The following is a 15,865-nucleotide window of genomic DNA, read 5'->3' on the forward strand; positions in this document are numbered from 1 at the left end:
CACCACATCAGGGGCTTCAAGGGGACAAAGGCACTGCCCTTCCCACCCTTCCCTACAGAGCTTCGGGTCCACATGCTAACAACCCTGTCGCCTGCTAACAAGCTGGATCTCCCTGGCCTGCAACAGAGGCACCAGGAAGGAGGGAGACACTTACCCCTCTGTCATAGCTGTCTGCGCGCTCCACCTTCCACGACAGGTTCTCGATCTCAGCCTCCAGCTGAGCTTGCTGGTATTCAAACTGTATGGGCAGAGCAGGAGGGTCAAAAGGAGAGGGGCTGCAGCCAGGCCAGGGCCTGCAGATGGAGGGGCAGACGCAGCACCTGAGGCTTATATGAGCTACAGACAGCCCTGAGCTGGTCCTCAGAGAGCAGGGCTAGCTCCTATCGCCAGAGCCAGAATCCAGTCAAAAGGCTACCTGAAGAGCGCAGCCAGGCGGCAAGGCCACACTCACCCTCCAGCCCGAAAGAGAGGGGAAGAAGTTAAGCCACTGAAGACAGTATTCCCCACATACAGGCAACAGATGCTGCAAAAACACGTCAAAATGGGTATTCACGGACACGGTGTTCACGGAGTACTTCCTTTTTCCAGCCCTTCTGGAAATCAAGTCTTAAAAATATTCAAACCATTCGACTTGGTAATTGTACCTCCACTGTACCTTTATACACAAAGTGTTCCTCAACATCTTATAGTAATGAAAAACAGCAACAACAAACGCCCAAACTGATGGGACGACCATGTAATGAAACATTTATGCACAGGTCAAAAATGGTATTTAGTGGCCTGGTAAATAAGGACAGCAGCAATAATAAATGGTCGTAACAACAAAATGGCATGTATATCATTAACAGTAAGTGTAGAAATAATTTTAAAAGGCTGAAAAACGCTAACAGTGGCCATGTCTTTTTGGTGGGATTACAGATGATGCAAATGTTTTTCTGTTTTCCAACATTTAAACAATAAATGTGAACTACTTTATCATCAGGGGACATGACCCATATCTAACATAGAGAATTAAACAAAGATGTAAAAAAGCCCACTATAAATTAGGAACGTGCAAGCTGGGTGTCCTCCTAAAGCATGGGTACCAGCCTCCCATGTGGCCACAGAGTGTCCTGTAACTACGGCCATTCAGGAGCTTTGGTGTATCTGCCTTGATATTACACAAAATTCCAGGGCCTGAAGTCTATTTTAGAGAAGTCTAAAGGAGAACTGAATTTTTTTTGAGAAAGAGAAAGAGAGCGAGTGAGCACATATGCACACAGGGGTCAAAGAAAGAGTGAATCTTAAGAGAGCTAACTTTTAAAACTGACAGTTTTGTCCTCCCAACAACCTGGGTCTGGTCCCCACTCTCCTGGAAAGTACAGGTAGACAAGGGTATCTCTGAAGCTAAAGGGCGGAACACAGGACTGCTTGGCCTTACCAGCTTCTTCCTGGGTCCAGACTCCATGTAGTAGGCATACGGGTAAGTGTACTGCAGGGTGTACCGGCACTGGAACAGAAGAGAGAAGGCACGTGCACGTGTGACCCAACCCGCACGCGTCTCTAGTGGCTTTCATGATTCTACCCTACCACGCACGTGAGCCTGGCTCTACAGGTACAGGCTCGAAAGAAATGACGCCAAACCAATCAAGGATGAACTGGAGGGACAATATGGGAAAAGCTGAAACAGAAATGGTCACAGAACACACGGTTCCTTTTTCCAACTGTGATTTATCACCAGCAGCTGCCTCAATGGCTCTTTCCTAGAGTCGGACATCAGAGTCCACACATCTATCTCGACACTTGTCCAAAGATAATCTCTTAGTTTCTTCGGAGTGACACGTGGATAGGACAAAAGAAGAAGGGCTCTAGTTTCCCTTGCACTTCCTTTCCTGTGGCTGAGGTAGTGGAACTCTTCTTGGAAATCCCCTGGCAGCCAGCAGCAGGCTGGGTCCTCAGTGGGCACAGCCCAGGGAACTGTGGGCCCAGAAGCAGAAGCATACAAAGTGATACGAAGTGCTGGGCTCCCCTGCCCCCAAAACTGTCTCCCACCCTCCCATCCTCAGACGTCTGGGCCTGACAGGGCCAGGTGCTGGGCCAGGGATCAGAAGAGGGAGGGGTACAGACCTTGGCCAAGAGCTTGGCTGCATTCTGTAGGTATTGCCAGTCGATCCACGTCCCCAGATTATTCATGACTCTCTCCTGAATCTTCTCATGAATCCGCTGATAGGTCTGTGCCTCCAGCTGCAAGCTCTTGTTGTGGTTTTCCCACTACAGGGCACAGAGAAAGGTGCGCAAGTCCAGACGGAAGTTCAGAACAGACACCTTGGTTGGCACAGCATGGCCACAGCTTCATCTAACTTATGGGGACTGTGTGTCCTTGAGAGGGCAGGAGGAGGACTTTTTCTTCTTCTTAACAATTTATTTATTTGGGAGAGAGGGTAGAGAGCACGCCCGCAGGGCAGGGTGGAGGAGCAGAGGGAGACGGAGAGAAGCAGACACCCTGCTAGGTGCAGAGCCCAATGTTAGCTGATCCCAGGACCCTGAGATCATAATCTGAGCCGAAATCACTAGTCGGCTGCGACCAAGCCGCTCAGGCGCTCCAGGAAGGGGACTTCCTCAGACCATACTACCGACCCTGTCCTAAGCAGCGCCTGCCATTCAGATCACTCTACCATCTAGGGCAATAGGGCTTCAGCCCTGAGGATGAAACAAAGCTGGGTACCCACTGGTCTACTGTGCTTAGCAAAAGCAAATGCGCCATACTCTGTGGGCTTCTGAGGGGTCCTCCTGGGAGGAAGTGCCCTCTGAATCTGATTAAGTTGGTACCACATGTAAAAGACCACCTGATGCTCCCTTCACTGTCCTTCAACCCATGATTCAAAGAGCACTGTTGGTCATGGCTGCCCTGTGGAGCCCAAAAGCCACATTTATGGAAGCATCACTCAGGCCCACTGCAGGAGCTCCTCTCCCTGACTTCTGTGTGCACGTACCGCACACCAGTCCCTGGGAGTTCTCCCTAAGCAGGCCAGTGGGAAGAAGCCCACTCATGAGGGCAGTTTCCAGAGAAGACGCCTACCCTTTCAAAGTAGAACAAGTACTTCTTGAGGGCCTCCCTGGCCTGTGCCTGCTGGCTCTGGTTGACAATGTCGGGGTTCTCCTTGTACCGACTGCACTCATAGTACTCGCTGCCGTGGGTCTTCCAATCTCCTAGACACATCCAGCAGAAGTCTGCAAAGAATAGAAAATGAGGCATTTACACCCACAAGGTAAGCTGACATTCCTCCAAGAGCAAAGCGGTGGGACAGACAGATCCTGTGAAAGGGTAGAGGGGTGGGGGTTGTTACCTGCCCACAACTTCCTATGGGTGCCTGTTTCCAGTAGGAACGTGCACCTCTCCTCTCTGACACATAACACTGTCCCTATAGCCCTTCCTTGCCACTAGGTACAATAGCCAGCAGATACTCTGTTCCATAAGCACATAAGCTCTGTACCTTCTTAACCCAACACGGGAGGGTGCTGACTGTACAAGACCACTGGTGTGCTGTGTCAGTGCCACTGAGAGAAGCAGAAACTTGTCCAATGAGGCCCCTCTGGCCATCCAGAACAAAGGTTTGCCCTGACTACCTCCCACCCTCACAACCCCTGTCCTAAGAAGATGTTGTACAAAAGTTAGGAATAAAGGCTTTCACCTATTTTGTCATTTCTTAAAAAAAGAACACTTCTATAAAACCAACAGCTACCCAATAGTTCCTACTCAGAATTATGAGTCTGCTTCTACACTGAGGAAACCAAGAGGTAAAAATAAAGATCCACCAAAAATAAAAAAATTATAAAAAAAACAAAACCCACCAAATATTAGAATAAAAAAAAAAAAAAGATCCACCAAACATCCAACATTTACTGCGGTCTAATGGCAGGTGGCCAACCACAGTTCCGTTGATGGCCAGATCTCTAGCCTGTCTGATGTATATCCTATCTCTGACAAAGACCCAGACAGGGTTACGGTAAACCCTGTTTTCCAGGATTCAAGATGGTTCACTGACTTCTCTAAAGGACCTCTTATAGAAAATCTGGGAGGCTAAAGCCAAACTCAGAGACCCAGAGTTCATTCTCTTCTCCTGGGAACCTTCACCGAACAGCAGCAATACTGCTATCCCCTTAATCAGCTAGGTGCTGTTTGCTCCTGTCTTAAACACTACTGCACTGCTTAGGGTTACCTGTAGAGGTGGTCAAACTATACAGGAATGCAAGGGATGGCAGCTAACTCTGGGTGGTAAAGGATGGGAAGACTGTGGGGAGGGATACTCAGGGGACTTCTTGGGTACTAGGAGTATGATGGGTACCGGGGTGTTCACTTGCCATTTTTCTTTAAACCATATGCATGTCTTATGCACTGTTCTAAGTGGATGATACACACCCCTCTCATTCAAACACAGAGTGGGATACCACTGAGGAAATATGCCACTACTCACAGCCTGACTTCATGCTATACTTCACCATCACTGTTCCCTTCTAATTCCTTGTCATGTCCATTCTGATTATGGTGGGCTCTTAGGAAAACAGAGGAATACCATTAGATGAATCCTTACAAAGAGAAACCCTCAGGGCCTTCTGGTCAGCACTGAAGCTGCGATGTAGGAAACCTGTTTGTACATACTTTCTACTTGAACAAATTTCTTTACTGCATCTGACAGGAAGGAAAGCAAAGCCAACAGGTTCCATGTAATAAACTACTCCTGATGGATGAAGGCGATCTGAAAAGCTGTATCAAAAGCCCTTGTGGAAACTTTGTAAAACCTCAAAGGAAGACTCTTCTGTGACTCCCGCCAATAAAACAGCCTGTTCTGAAAGTTATCTGTAAGGTAGCACAGATAAGCCCCCATTACTTACCTGCCTGGGCAAAAATAAAAAGAGCACACTAAATCTTCTTGGATGACTGAGGATCATGAAGGTCTAAGAGTCATGCCAACTGTGACTTCTATCTATGTCAGCAAGATGGCAGTGAGATTGTAAGAGCACCAGAAGAGATAGATAAAAGATCAAGAGCTGCTTTGGGCTGGGTACTGTGACTGCAGCCGCCCTTTGTCACTTCACTACAAAAGCACTCACTAAACAAGCCGTGGAGGCCCAGCACACGAAATGCAGACTGTGCCCCTGGGCCTCGTGCACCACACCTGGAACTCACCGTGTTTACACTTGGAGCATTGCTGTCAGAGGGAAACAGAAGAGAACATGTTAAGGGAACGCTGACCAAAGGCTCCACGGCACATATGCAAAGGGTACGGGCTTCTGCTCACCATGTGGTTGCAGCCTCCATTCTTCTCAATGCAGATGTTGCACTTGGGACACTGAGGAGACAGAAGGGCGCCGTTAGGCTCACACACCACCAGGCTGGTTCTAAGACAAATTACACAAAGCTCCTGGCACCCGTGCCCAGTAGCTCATCGTGCGAGCCCTTCTGGGGAGGAGCATCTCACTTAAATGTGGCGGGTCGCTGAGGCTGGAACAGCAATTCAAGGAAATGAGGTCAGCACGTTTGGCTCTAAAACACTCCAAGCACCGGCTGAGCCCCACTAAGTCTTCCACCATCTGTCTCTGCCACGAGGCTGCTCAGATTAAGCACAGCTGAGTCAGCACAAAGCTGCCTGCTTGGGAAGAATGCCAAAGCAACACAAGCACTGCCCACTGGACCAAGTCCTGGTTGGCTTGCCTGGACGCCTGCTCCCGCAAGAAGGCATGGGAGCAGCCACTAACACTCACTTGCTCTCACTGAGAGATGCCCCAACCTAGGCAGCAATGCAGAGACCAGTGTGATGCTCTGCTCTCCCACGGCCACGAAGCAGACTATATTTAATGAGGTCATGGTCACGGCTGTGCTGTGAGTGCAGCAACTCAACACATGACCAGCTCAGGGTAGGTGCTGAGTCACCCAGGGCTTGAGGGGCTGAGGGCCATGTTTTCCCATGGGAAATTTCAGAGTGAGAACAGGGCACGCCTGGGCTTGCAGCAGAGCCTTGCTCTTTACTACATGTTGCTATCAACCACCTCTCTTCCAGGGCTGTTAAAGCCCAGAGGCACTCAAAAAAACCAGGTTTTTCTAATTAGTCACCCCATGGGTCAAACTTTTCCAGGTAGTTCAGCATTTTATTAAAAGAAATGCACCCAACACATACTATGATGGTCCACTGCAAACTCTGCCAAGTCTGCGCAAGGGTATGCAGCCTCCAGCAAGGGGCCCCGGGGCCCTGGGTGTTCTGCTCTCAAATGTCCAGCCTCCTGGGTGAGGCCCTAGGCAGCATTAAGGAGGGCAGATCCATGACAGGTAAGATACAGTCCTTACGTCTTTAGTGTGAGCACTAATGTAGTTGGCTGTTTCAGAGTCGTCTGCACACTTCGTGAGCCATTTCCGGATTGTGGCGCAGTCTGTGGGGGCGTGATACATCTGACGACACTTGAAACTTAAAACCAGAAAAGAAAAACATTCAAATAATTGTTAGGTCAGGGTCCCATGTTTTCCATTTTCCTTCTATCCAAGCCAACAGATCCTGAATTAGAGTTTCTCAAAGAAGTCACGTCATTTCTCAAGGTCTTTGAGATCCTTACTTACCCAGAGCTATGCTGAAATACTGTACGAATTTCTCTTCAGTCTAAGCACTTCTAAGTCACACTCTTCATAAACCTCAATAAAATGCTTCTGTCTTAAATATCCTGTGCGGTGTCAATTCTACCTTAAAGGATGTGAAATTCAGAATTCAGCTTCTCAAAGGGCATGGCGAGGTTCTTTGAGATGGATAACTAAGTTTGGATCCAAGGCAGAACCAAGATCAACTTTTTTGGGAGCCCTGACTCAGCTCCCAGCCAGATGTGCACAAGACATACACACGACAGAACCTGTTCAGTCGGCAGGGCCGTGATACACCTGACAATGCCTGAAACTTAAAATCAGAAAACACTCCAACACTTGCCTGGCTAGGGTCCCATGTTTTTAATTTCCCTTTTGTCCAAGCTAACACAATGTCTGGACAGTAAATCCACTAAGGCAAACCGTCTAACCCATGCCCCAGGGAAAGAAGTTTATAATGTGGGACACGGGGGTGTCTTTGGCTCAGGTCATAATCTCAGGGTCCTGGAATTGAGCCCCGTGTAAGGCTCTCTGTTCAGTGGGAAGCCTGCTCCTCCCTCTCCTTCCGCATGTGCTGTCTCTGTCAAAGAAATAAAATCTTTAAGAAATATGGGACGCCTGGGTGGCTCAGTTGGTTGGACGACTGCCTTTGGCTCAGGTCATGATCCTGGAGTCCTGGGATCGAGTCCCGCATCGGGCTCCCGGCTCCGCGGGGAGTCCGCTTCTCTCTCTGACCTTCTCCTCGCTCATGCTCTCTCTCACTGTCTCTCTCTCAAATAAATAAAATAAAATCTTTAAAAAAAAAAAAAAAGAAATAATAATAAAGTGCGATACAAAGGATGGAGAGCAACTACATTAGTGGTTTGTGTTTTGTTTTAAGGTAAGCTCCATGCCTAGCATGGATCCCAACATGGGGCTTGAACTCACGACCCTGACATCAAGACAACAGATGAAATCAAAAGTTGGACACTTAACTGACTGACCCACCAAGGAATGCTTACGTTAGTGGTTCTTAATCTTTGGTGAGCCCCAGAGTCCCTCAACATGTTTTGAAAGGCAAGAACACATGCACACACACCAATTTTCCATGTAGTTTCTCTGAAGCCCCACCATGAATCATCTTAGGGAGGCATGATTAGAGACAGACACAGATGTGGACCCAAGTTATGGCTCTGCCATTGCCTTGCATCTCCATTTCCACCCTATAACATAAGGGCAACAGTACCAATTGTACACAGTTGTGACAATGTATGTAAAGCGATCAGAATAGTGTCTTTCCCAAGGTAAGTCTTCAGTACACTTTAGCTATACCTCCACCTACTGAATGGAGTAAACCCCAGACATAAACTACCTTTATGAATTATAGTGTTATAAAATCAGCCTACAAAGGCCAAGATGGAGAAAGATTCAAACACTGAAGGTTGTAGCTTTCAAACAGAGTAATACATGATTATCTGTGCAGGCACATACAACCCACACAGACACATCTCGGTGCCATGAGTCTCATAATGTAAACCATAGCACATTCTCTGAGAATCTGTGCCACTCTTGTTTCTGGACTGAGCATGATCAAACATCCCATGGAACGTGAGATGCTGGGTAGACGCCTGGCCCACTTGCAGCAGAGCTGCTGGTTAGGCTCACAGACCCTGTCTTTCTCAGCCCCACCCTCACCCACAGCAATGGCAGTTGTGCTTCAGAGGACAAGGCAGAAGCCCAGGGATGCTCAGCGCCTGCACTCACTCTTACCAGAACACCTCGTTGCACCGATTGCACTGTACTCGGCGAGCTCTAGGCTCCTGTACCCGAATAACCATCGGGCAGTCTGCACCAGGGCACAGCTGGAGCTGGTAATGACTCTGTGAACACACCAAGGAGAAACAATGAGGACATCCCCTAGTCACTGCTTCCACATCAGACTTCCCTGAGAGCGCAAACACATTCTGTCCTTCCAGCCGATGACTTCTATCAAGGGGCTACAGGAATTCAAGAAGCATGTCATAAAGAACAGCATTAGGCAGATATTGAAGACCTACGAATATTTAGCTAAAACTAGGCAGCAACTCAATTGAATGATCTAAAGCTAGATTATCATATAAAACTGTGTCTGTGAGATGAAAGTGCACAGGCACCAGGTCTGGAAAGGAACATAGCCCAGTGAGCTGTGCATCTGAAAGTATTATTCCTAAGTGACGTAAGATGGAGAAAGACAACCATGATATGATTTCTCTTCTATGCAGAATCTAAAAAAAAAAAAAAAATTTAATAAAACTCAAAGATACAGAGAACAGAAGAGGAAGGGGGAATAGGGTGTGTGAAATGGGTGAAGGGAGTCAATTATATGGTGAGAGGTAACTAGATATACTTTGGTGATCACTTTGTAGCATGTACAAATATTGAGTTATTATGTTGTATACCTGAAACCAATATAATGTTACACACCGATTTTACCTAAAAACAAAAACAAAAGCTCTGAGAGGCTCAATGACCCTCATGCATATACCAAAGGTGGCAAATAGCACAGGGCACAAGGCACTGTTTATCCCGAGCCCATGCACGAGAAGACCTGGCCTGTCAGTCAATCTTGTCAGCTCAGGCACAAGGGGCAAAAATGATGAGAACTAGGCTGCAAGCCTGAACCAGAGCCCAAAGGAGGGGAGGGAATCCAAAACTGACCATGCTGGAATCCTGAACAAGTTTTCAAAGTGCACAAGAAGCAATACCCCTTCAGGGCACCTGGGTGGCTCAGTGGGTTAAAGCCTCTGCCTTCGGCTTGGGTCATGATCCCAGGGTCCTGGGATTAAGCCCCACATCGGGCTCTCTACTCAGCGGGGAGCCTGCTTCCCGCCCCTCCTGCCTGCCTGTCTGCCTACTTGTGATCTCTGTCTGTCAAATAAATAAATAAATAAATCTTTAAAAAAAAAAAAAAAAAAAAAAACAATATCCCTTCCCTGTGCTTTATCACCACCCAGTGAACCAAATGCAACAGCAGCTCCTGAGACAGCCCTGACTCGTGTTCATCCCCTGACATACAACAGTTTGTTTAAGCAACTGTGTGGAAGGGGAAGAGGCCTGACCATTCTACCAGAGAAAACCAAGACTTGGGTCAAATCAAGGGTGGAAGGCTACACAGCGAGGACTAACAGACCTGGGATTCACATCACTGTCAGCCTGACTCCAGGCCCTGTGTTCCTCACTATCACTCTAGTGGTTTCTCCACTTTGTAAAAACCATGGAGCTCTTTCTTCAAATTGTAGCACCGAATGGCAGCCTCGTCTACAAAGTGACTGTGGTGAGCACGAGATGCAAGGTAGGCCCAGGAAGACAGACGTGCAAAGACAGGGGCTGGTCATACCTCCACGTAGTCCCTAAAGAGGTAGCGCCTGTATTTGTCTCTCAATTCTTCATTGGGCAGCAATGGAAACACAAAGTCTTCTGGTGTACGGAGTGGACAGTCCTGAGCCATGCAAGAGACTCCTGTTGAACAAAAACAACATGACGGATAACTGCACTGCGAAAGACACGATGGTAATGTATTTCCCCATTGAGTTCACCCTTCACCCAACAAATTCAGATTCTATATAGGAAATCCTTGAAGCCACAGAATTTACTTTAAAAAGAGAGAGAGAGGGGCGCCTGGGTGGCTCAGTGGATTAAGCCTCCGCCTTCGGCTTAGGTCATGGTCTCAGGGTCCTGGGATTGAGCCCCGCATCGGGCCCTCTACTCAGCAGGCAGCCTACTTCCCCTCTCTTTCTGCCTGCCTCTCTGCCTACTTGCGATCTGTCAAATAAATAAATAATCTTAAAAAAAGAGAGAGAGAGACAGGGTGCCTGAGTGGCTCAGTGGGTTAAAGCCTCTGCCTTCGGCTCAGGTCATGATCTCAGGGTCCTGGGATCGAACCCCGCATGGGGCTCTCTGTTCAGCAGGGAGCCTGCTTTCTCCTCTCTCTCTCTGCCTGCCTCTCTGCCTACTTGCGATCTCTGTCAAATAAATAAAATCTTAAAAAAAAAAAAGAGAGAGAGACAAATTAATGTATTTGCAGTGACACAACTAAAATTTATCTCAAATTACATATATACCACAAACAGCACCACTAAAAAGCAGTATCATTTAAAAAAATCCTTTATGATTCTTGGGGCATCTGTCTGGCTTAGCTGGTAGAGCAGGCAACTCTTCATCTTGGGGATGTGAGTTCAAGATCCCATGGAATGCGGAGGTTAATCTTTAAAAATCCTATATGGTTCTTGACTAACAATTTCATTTTGTGATATTTAATATTACGTGAAAGTGACCACCACCCAACACAATAAGATTCTGTAGATACTGTTAGGGGGATGCTAAATGAGTTCTGATACCATCAAAGTCATAGTACAAAAAACCACTCCCATAACCAGTCACCAAACCTGATTTGTGTTATGCTACCTAAATAGCAGGATTCTCTGAGGGTTTCTGAGTTATGGCTCCCACTTGGGGCATCAAGATGTGGTAGGCAGCTTAAAGGAGAGTTCTCCCAAAAGTTCACCTTGCACTCACACCAACATTCACACATATGCCCAAATAATAGCCTTAATCTTCTCAATCCTCAGGACTAGGGAAAATCGTGCCACTGTTCAGCCTAATGTTTTTAGAAACTAATGGTTCTGACAGTAAAAACCCTTATCAGGCTCAGAAGAAAACACGCAGCTGACCCGAGTACCTGCAAGGGCAAAGCGGAAGATAAATACTTCACGGCAGCCTTTTACAAATTCTACAGCAGACTCACCCACACCCACGCCGTCCTTGACGAGTACTGAGCAGTGCTGCTCCCAGCAGCTACGGCAAAATTGGTGCTGACAGGCCAGAGAAAGTAGGTTTTCCTTGCGCACAAACTGCATACACACTGCGCAGTGGTGAGGCGGGTGGGCCGTGGGAACCTGGGGAGAAACAGAGTCGACTGAGTGAAGAGGAGCCTTCAGATCCTGGGAGGCCACAGGGGCGCCTGATGCAGCTAGGTGCATGGGAGGCGAGCCTGACCCTGCAACACGTGTCAGAATTCAACTGCAGTGTGTGGGCTCTGTGGGTCCCAAAAGTTCTGAAAGCACAGGTCAGGAAGGCTTCCTGAAGGAGGTGGCACATGAGCTGGGCTTGTATAATCACTAGGATTCAGAGAGGCAGAGGAAGGCTGAAAGGAGAACTTACAGTAGTTTATAATGTCAGGCTGAAAAACTCTGGATTTCCAAATTGCCAAGGTCTTTAAAGGTCATTCAATCCAACTTCTGCTTTCAGAGGCTACTGGGTTTCTTTTACAAACCGCACCATTCGGTGTACAGAGCTGCCACTACAGAGGTTCTCAGAGACTGAGCTGAGCATGTGAAGCTTCTAACAAGCCCAAACAGCAGGTTTACTTGTCAAAGACAGTGCTTTTCCCACACAGATATGCCCAAAACACAAAGCTTCATGGTTTTTACTCACAACTCATCCTTAACACACTGTAAGATATCACATACAATTAACTTAGAGGGATGAGGAAGGCTCCTACTAGAGAAGAAACCTTACAGGATGTGGGCAAATAACTGCAAAGCTTGAACTCCAGAATCCATGCCATGCTACATGAACCGGCAAAGACAATGTGGGACCCCTGGCCCAAGCCACAAACTGATGGAGAAGTCCACTATAGGTTTACATTAGGTTCTGGTTAGTTCACTGGGAATACAAAAAGCAACTGGAGGAAAAAGGTTGTATTCTCATGTTTACCCAAAATGCTTCTGGAAATTTTCTCCTAAGAGCTACAGAAGTTGTATGCTAATTTGAACCCTGATTCTCCCTCCTAAAGAGCGCTTTCAACATGGCCTTTACTCACGTGACAAATGTTTGTCAAACTCCTAAATACAAAGGACATTGCTATGCATTGTAAGATATGATTCCTAACCATAAAGCACACAGTCTGGGAGGGGAGCTGAGAAAGATGAGTGAATCGCTACATCATGCAGGTAAAGATTTCAAGACATGACTAGAGATGTTTAGAGAGAAGAGATCACAGGCTTTGTGAGAGATGGGTCTTTAAAGATGAGTTCCATTCCCACAGCAAAGATGGGGACAGGGTCGGGACATTCCAGGCCAGGAACGTCACAAGCAGAGTCAAAGAGGTGTGCGGTGAGCTTGGGAAAACCAAGGAACCCAGCAGGACTGGAGTACAGGCTGTGTGTAAGTGTAAAGAGGAAGGTGAGGCTGGAAAAGGCCCCAGGACTGGCAATGATTTATTCTTCATCCATGAGGAAACTCTTTAAAATGGAAACAGAAGATTTAGGCCCATATTGGAACAAAAATCTCAGGCATGTTGTACTATAAACAAAGCAAGATGGTTCTCACTAACACCATAAGCCACAGCAAGAACCATGTGTGTCAGGAGAAGCCTTGCTCAAGTGGGAGACACTCACATGTTTTGAGGGACTAGGCTGAACTCGAGCCTCGACGAGCAGCTGAGCAGAGTTAGACTTGTATCTACAAAACAAAAAAGCAGAAATAAAGGGATTCAGAAACAGACAAACATTTTAACCTCTGAACAAACCCAGATGAGACCAACAAGTGCTGCGGTTACACTTAAGTGTCTTTGTCTCTACTTACCTTCTGACAGTACCAAGCTTCCTTTTACCTTAAATACTTTTCTCTCTCTCAACTTTTTATTATTTTATTTTATATATTTTTAAAAAGACCTTATTTATTCATTTGACAGAAAGAGAGAGAGCACGCACATAAATAAAGGGAGCAGCAGGGGGAGAGGGAGAAGCAGGCTCGATCCAAGTACTCTGGGATCATGACCTGAGTTGAAGGCAGATGCTTAACCAATTAAGCCACCCAGGAGCCCCATCTTTTTCAATTTTTTTAGCCCTCAACTGGTATGAGAGTAGTAACCCTGATTCAAAGACACCAAACCGTAGGAAAAATACTTACGAAGGTCCATGTCTGTTTTCAACTTCTTTCTGGAAATATCGCTATCTTCAGAATAGGGAAGACTATCTTAAGACAAAGAAAATGCAGGGGCACCTGGCTGGCTCAGTTGGTGGAGCATATGACTGTTGATCTGGGGGTTGTGGGTCCAAGCCCCATGTTGGGTATACAGATTACTCAAATAAAAACTTTAAAAAATGCAAAGCATAAAGAAAAACTCTGACAAATTATATTACATTTAAGAAGTTCAGTTCATCAGAACACACCATAAAGTGAAAAGCCAGGCCATAAATGGAAGATAATTCAATACGTATATAATCGGCAAAAGACCGATATTCAGAATAAATAAAAAGAAAACTTCCTCCAAGTCCATTTGAAAAGATAAAATAACAATTAAAAATGGGCAAAGACAGAACAAGCATTTTGCAGAAAAGAAACACGAATGCCCCTTAACGTGAAACATAGTAATCTGGGACACAATTATATGTCATTTATATCCACCAGACTGTAAAACCTCAACTCTGACAGTATCAGGAACACTCATGAACCACTGGTGGGCATGTAACACAGTACAATCACTTTGGAAACATTTTGCCAGTTAGTAAAGCTAAGGAACAGATATCTTCACTTTCTATACTCAACAGTAGGAAAACGTATGACACTAGGAGTCACACACAAGATTTTCAGAGCTGCATTATTTGTAATAGCAAAAAACTAGAAGTCACAATTTTTTTTTAAAGATTTTATTTATTTGTCAGAGAGAGAGACACACACACAAGCAGGGAGAGCAGCAGGCAGAGGGAGAAGGAGACTCCCGGCTAAGCAGGAAGTCCGATGCGGGACTCAATCCCAGGACCCTGAGATCATGACCTGAGCCGAAGGCAGACGCTTGACCAACTAAGCCACCCAGGCGTCCCTTACAAATGGTTGTTTTTTTTTTTTTTTTTTTTTTTTTTTTTTTTTTTTTTTTTTTAAAGATTTTATTTATTTATTTGACAGAGAGAGATCACAAGTAGACGGAGAGGCAGGCAGAGAGAGAGAGAGAGGGAAGCAGGCTCCCTGCTGAGCAGAGAGCCCGATGCGGGACTCGATCCCAGGACCCTGAGATCATGACCCGAGCCGAAGGCAGCGGCTCAACCCACTGAGCCACCCAGGCACCCACAAATGGTTTTTGACAGGAATATGGACACGATGTCATAAAATGCAACCTTGTTTTAAAAGCTGAAGAACACATACAGCATGATTCCATGTCTATAAAGTTCTAAAAACATACAAAACTAGGGGTGCCAGGGTGGCTCAACTGATTAAGCGTTCAACTCTTGATCCCAGTTCAGGTCTTGATCTCAATGGTCTTGAGTTCAAGCCCAGTGCTAGGCTCCATGGAGCCTACTTAAAAAAACAAAAACACAAAACCATACAAAACTAAAAGTTATATAACTTAAGAATAACTGAGAAGGGGTGCCTAGATGGCTCATTTGTTTAAGTTGTCTGCCTTTGGCTTAGATCATGATCCCAGGGTCCTAGGATTGAGCCCTGCATCAGGCTTCCTGCTTAGCAGGGAGCCTGCTTCTCTCTCTCCCTCTACTGCTCCTCTTGCTTGTTCTCTCTCTCTCTCTCCCCACCCCTTGTCAAATAAATAAATAAAATCTTTAAAAAAAAAAAAATAAATAAGAAAATGATCAATACCCAATTCAAGATACTGGTTGCTTTGGAGAGGAAGGAAGGCAGTATGGCCAGGCAGACACTGCCATCAGAGGCTTCTAAGTAAAGATCAGAGGGTTTCTTATTTTGGGTGGCCGCTTAAGTATTTTTACTTTATCACTCCTTAACCTACACACATCACACACATGTGTACACATACATATATTTTTGAAAAAGAAACATAATAAAAACTTAATTCCTTTCTGGAATGAGGTATGGCATACATACATTTAAAAATAAAACCAGGAGTGCCTGGTGGCTCAGTAGGTTACGTATCCGACTCTGATCTTTAGAGCCCACATTAGGCTCCGTGCAGTCTGCTTGGATTCTTTCCCTCTCCCTCTGTCCCCACCCCGCTCACACGCACTCTCGCTCTAAAATAAATACATACATAAAGCTTAAAAAATAATAAAAATAAAAACAATTATCATGTGGCAATCAAAGTATCACACAAAGCCCAGGAAAACACATTACCCAGAATCCAGGAACTTGAGCAGGGAAAAATGTCTCCTATACACGACTTCCTTATTCCACCTAGCCAAAATGCCTCCTTCCACTGCTTTTATTCCTACTTTTTCACACCATATTCTTACTATCTTCAGCTATCTTGTCCATTCCCATGTTAGGCTACAG

The 15,865-nt window shown here is 46.1% G+C and overlaps 1 protein-coding gene across 2 annotated transcripts in view; it reads right to left on the reverse strand.

Moving 5' to 3' along the window:
• The window catches only part of ARIH2 (ariadne RBR E3 ubiquitin protein ligase 2), a 50,786-nt gene that overhangs the window by 552 nt on the left and 34,369 nt on the right, over nt 1-15,865 (reverse strand). For both annotated transcript variants that reach the window (XM_047694407.1, XM_047694416.1), the window contains 11 exons: nt 13,021-13,084; nt 11,367-11,517; nt 9,960-10,081; nt 8,354-8,463; nt 6,323-6,440; nt 5,280-5,330; nt 5,168-5,189; nt 3,059-3,210; nt 2,107-2,250; nt 1,421-1,489; nt 155-238 (listed from right to left, as the gene is read on the reverse strand). In XM_047694407.1, coding sequence (XP_047550363.1) covers nt 155-238; nt 1,421-1,489; nt 2,107-2,250; nt 3,059-3,210; nt 5,168-5,189; nt 5,280-5,330; nt 6,323-6,440; nt 8,354-8,463; nt 9,960-10,081; nt 11,367-11,517; nt 13,021-13,084 — 1,087 coding nt within the window. The remainder of the gene's footprint in view (nt 1-154; nt 239-1,420; nt 1,490-2,106; nt 2,251-3,058; nt 3,211-5,167; nt 5,190-5,279; nt 5,331-6,322; nt 6,441-8,353; nt 8,464-9,959; nt 10,082-11,366; nt 11,518-13,020; nt 13,085-15,865) is intronic.

Source organism: Lutra lutra, chromosome 1 (assembly GCF_902655055.1).
Source record: "Lutra lutra chromosome 1, mLutLut1.2, whole genome shotgun sequence".
Classification (NCBI taxonomy): domain Eukaryota; kingdom Metazoa; phylum Chordata; class Mammalia; order Carnivora; family Mustelidae; genus Lutra; species Lutra lutra.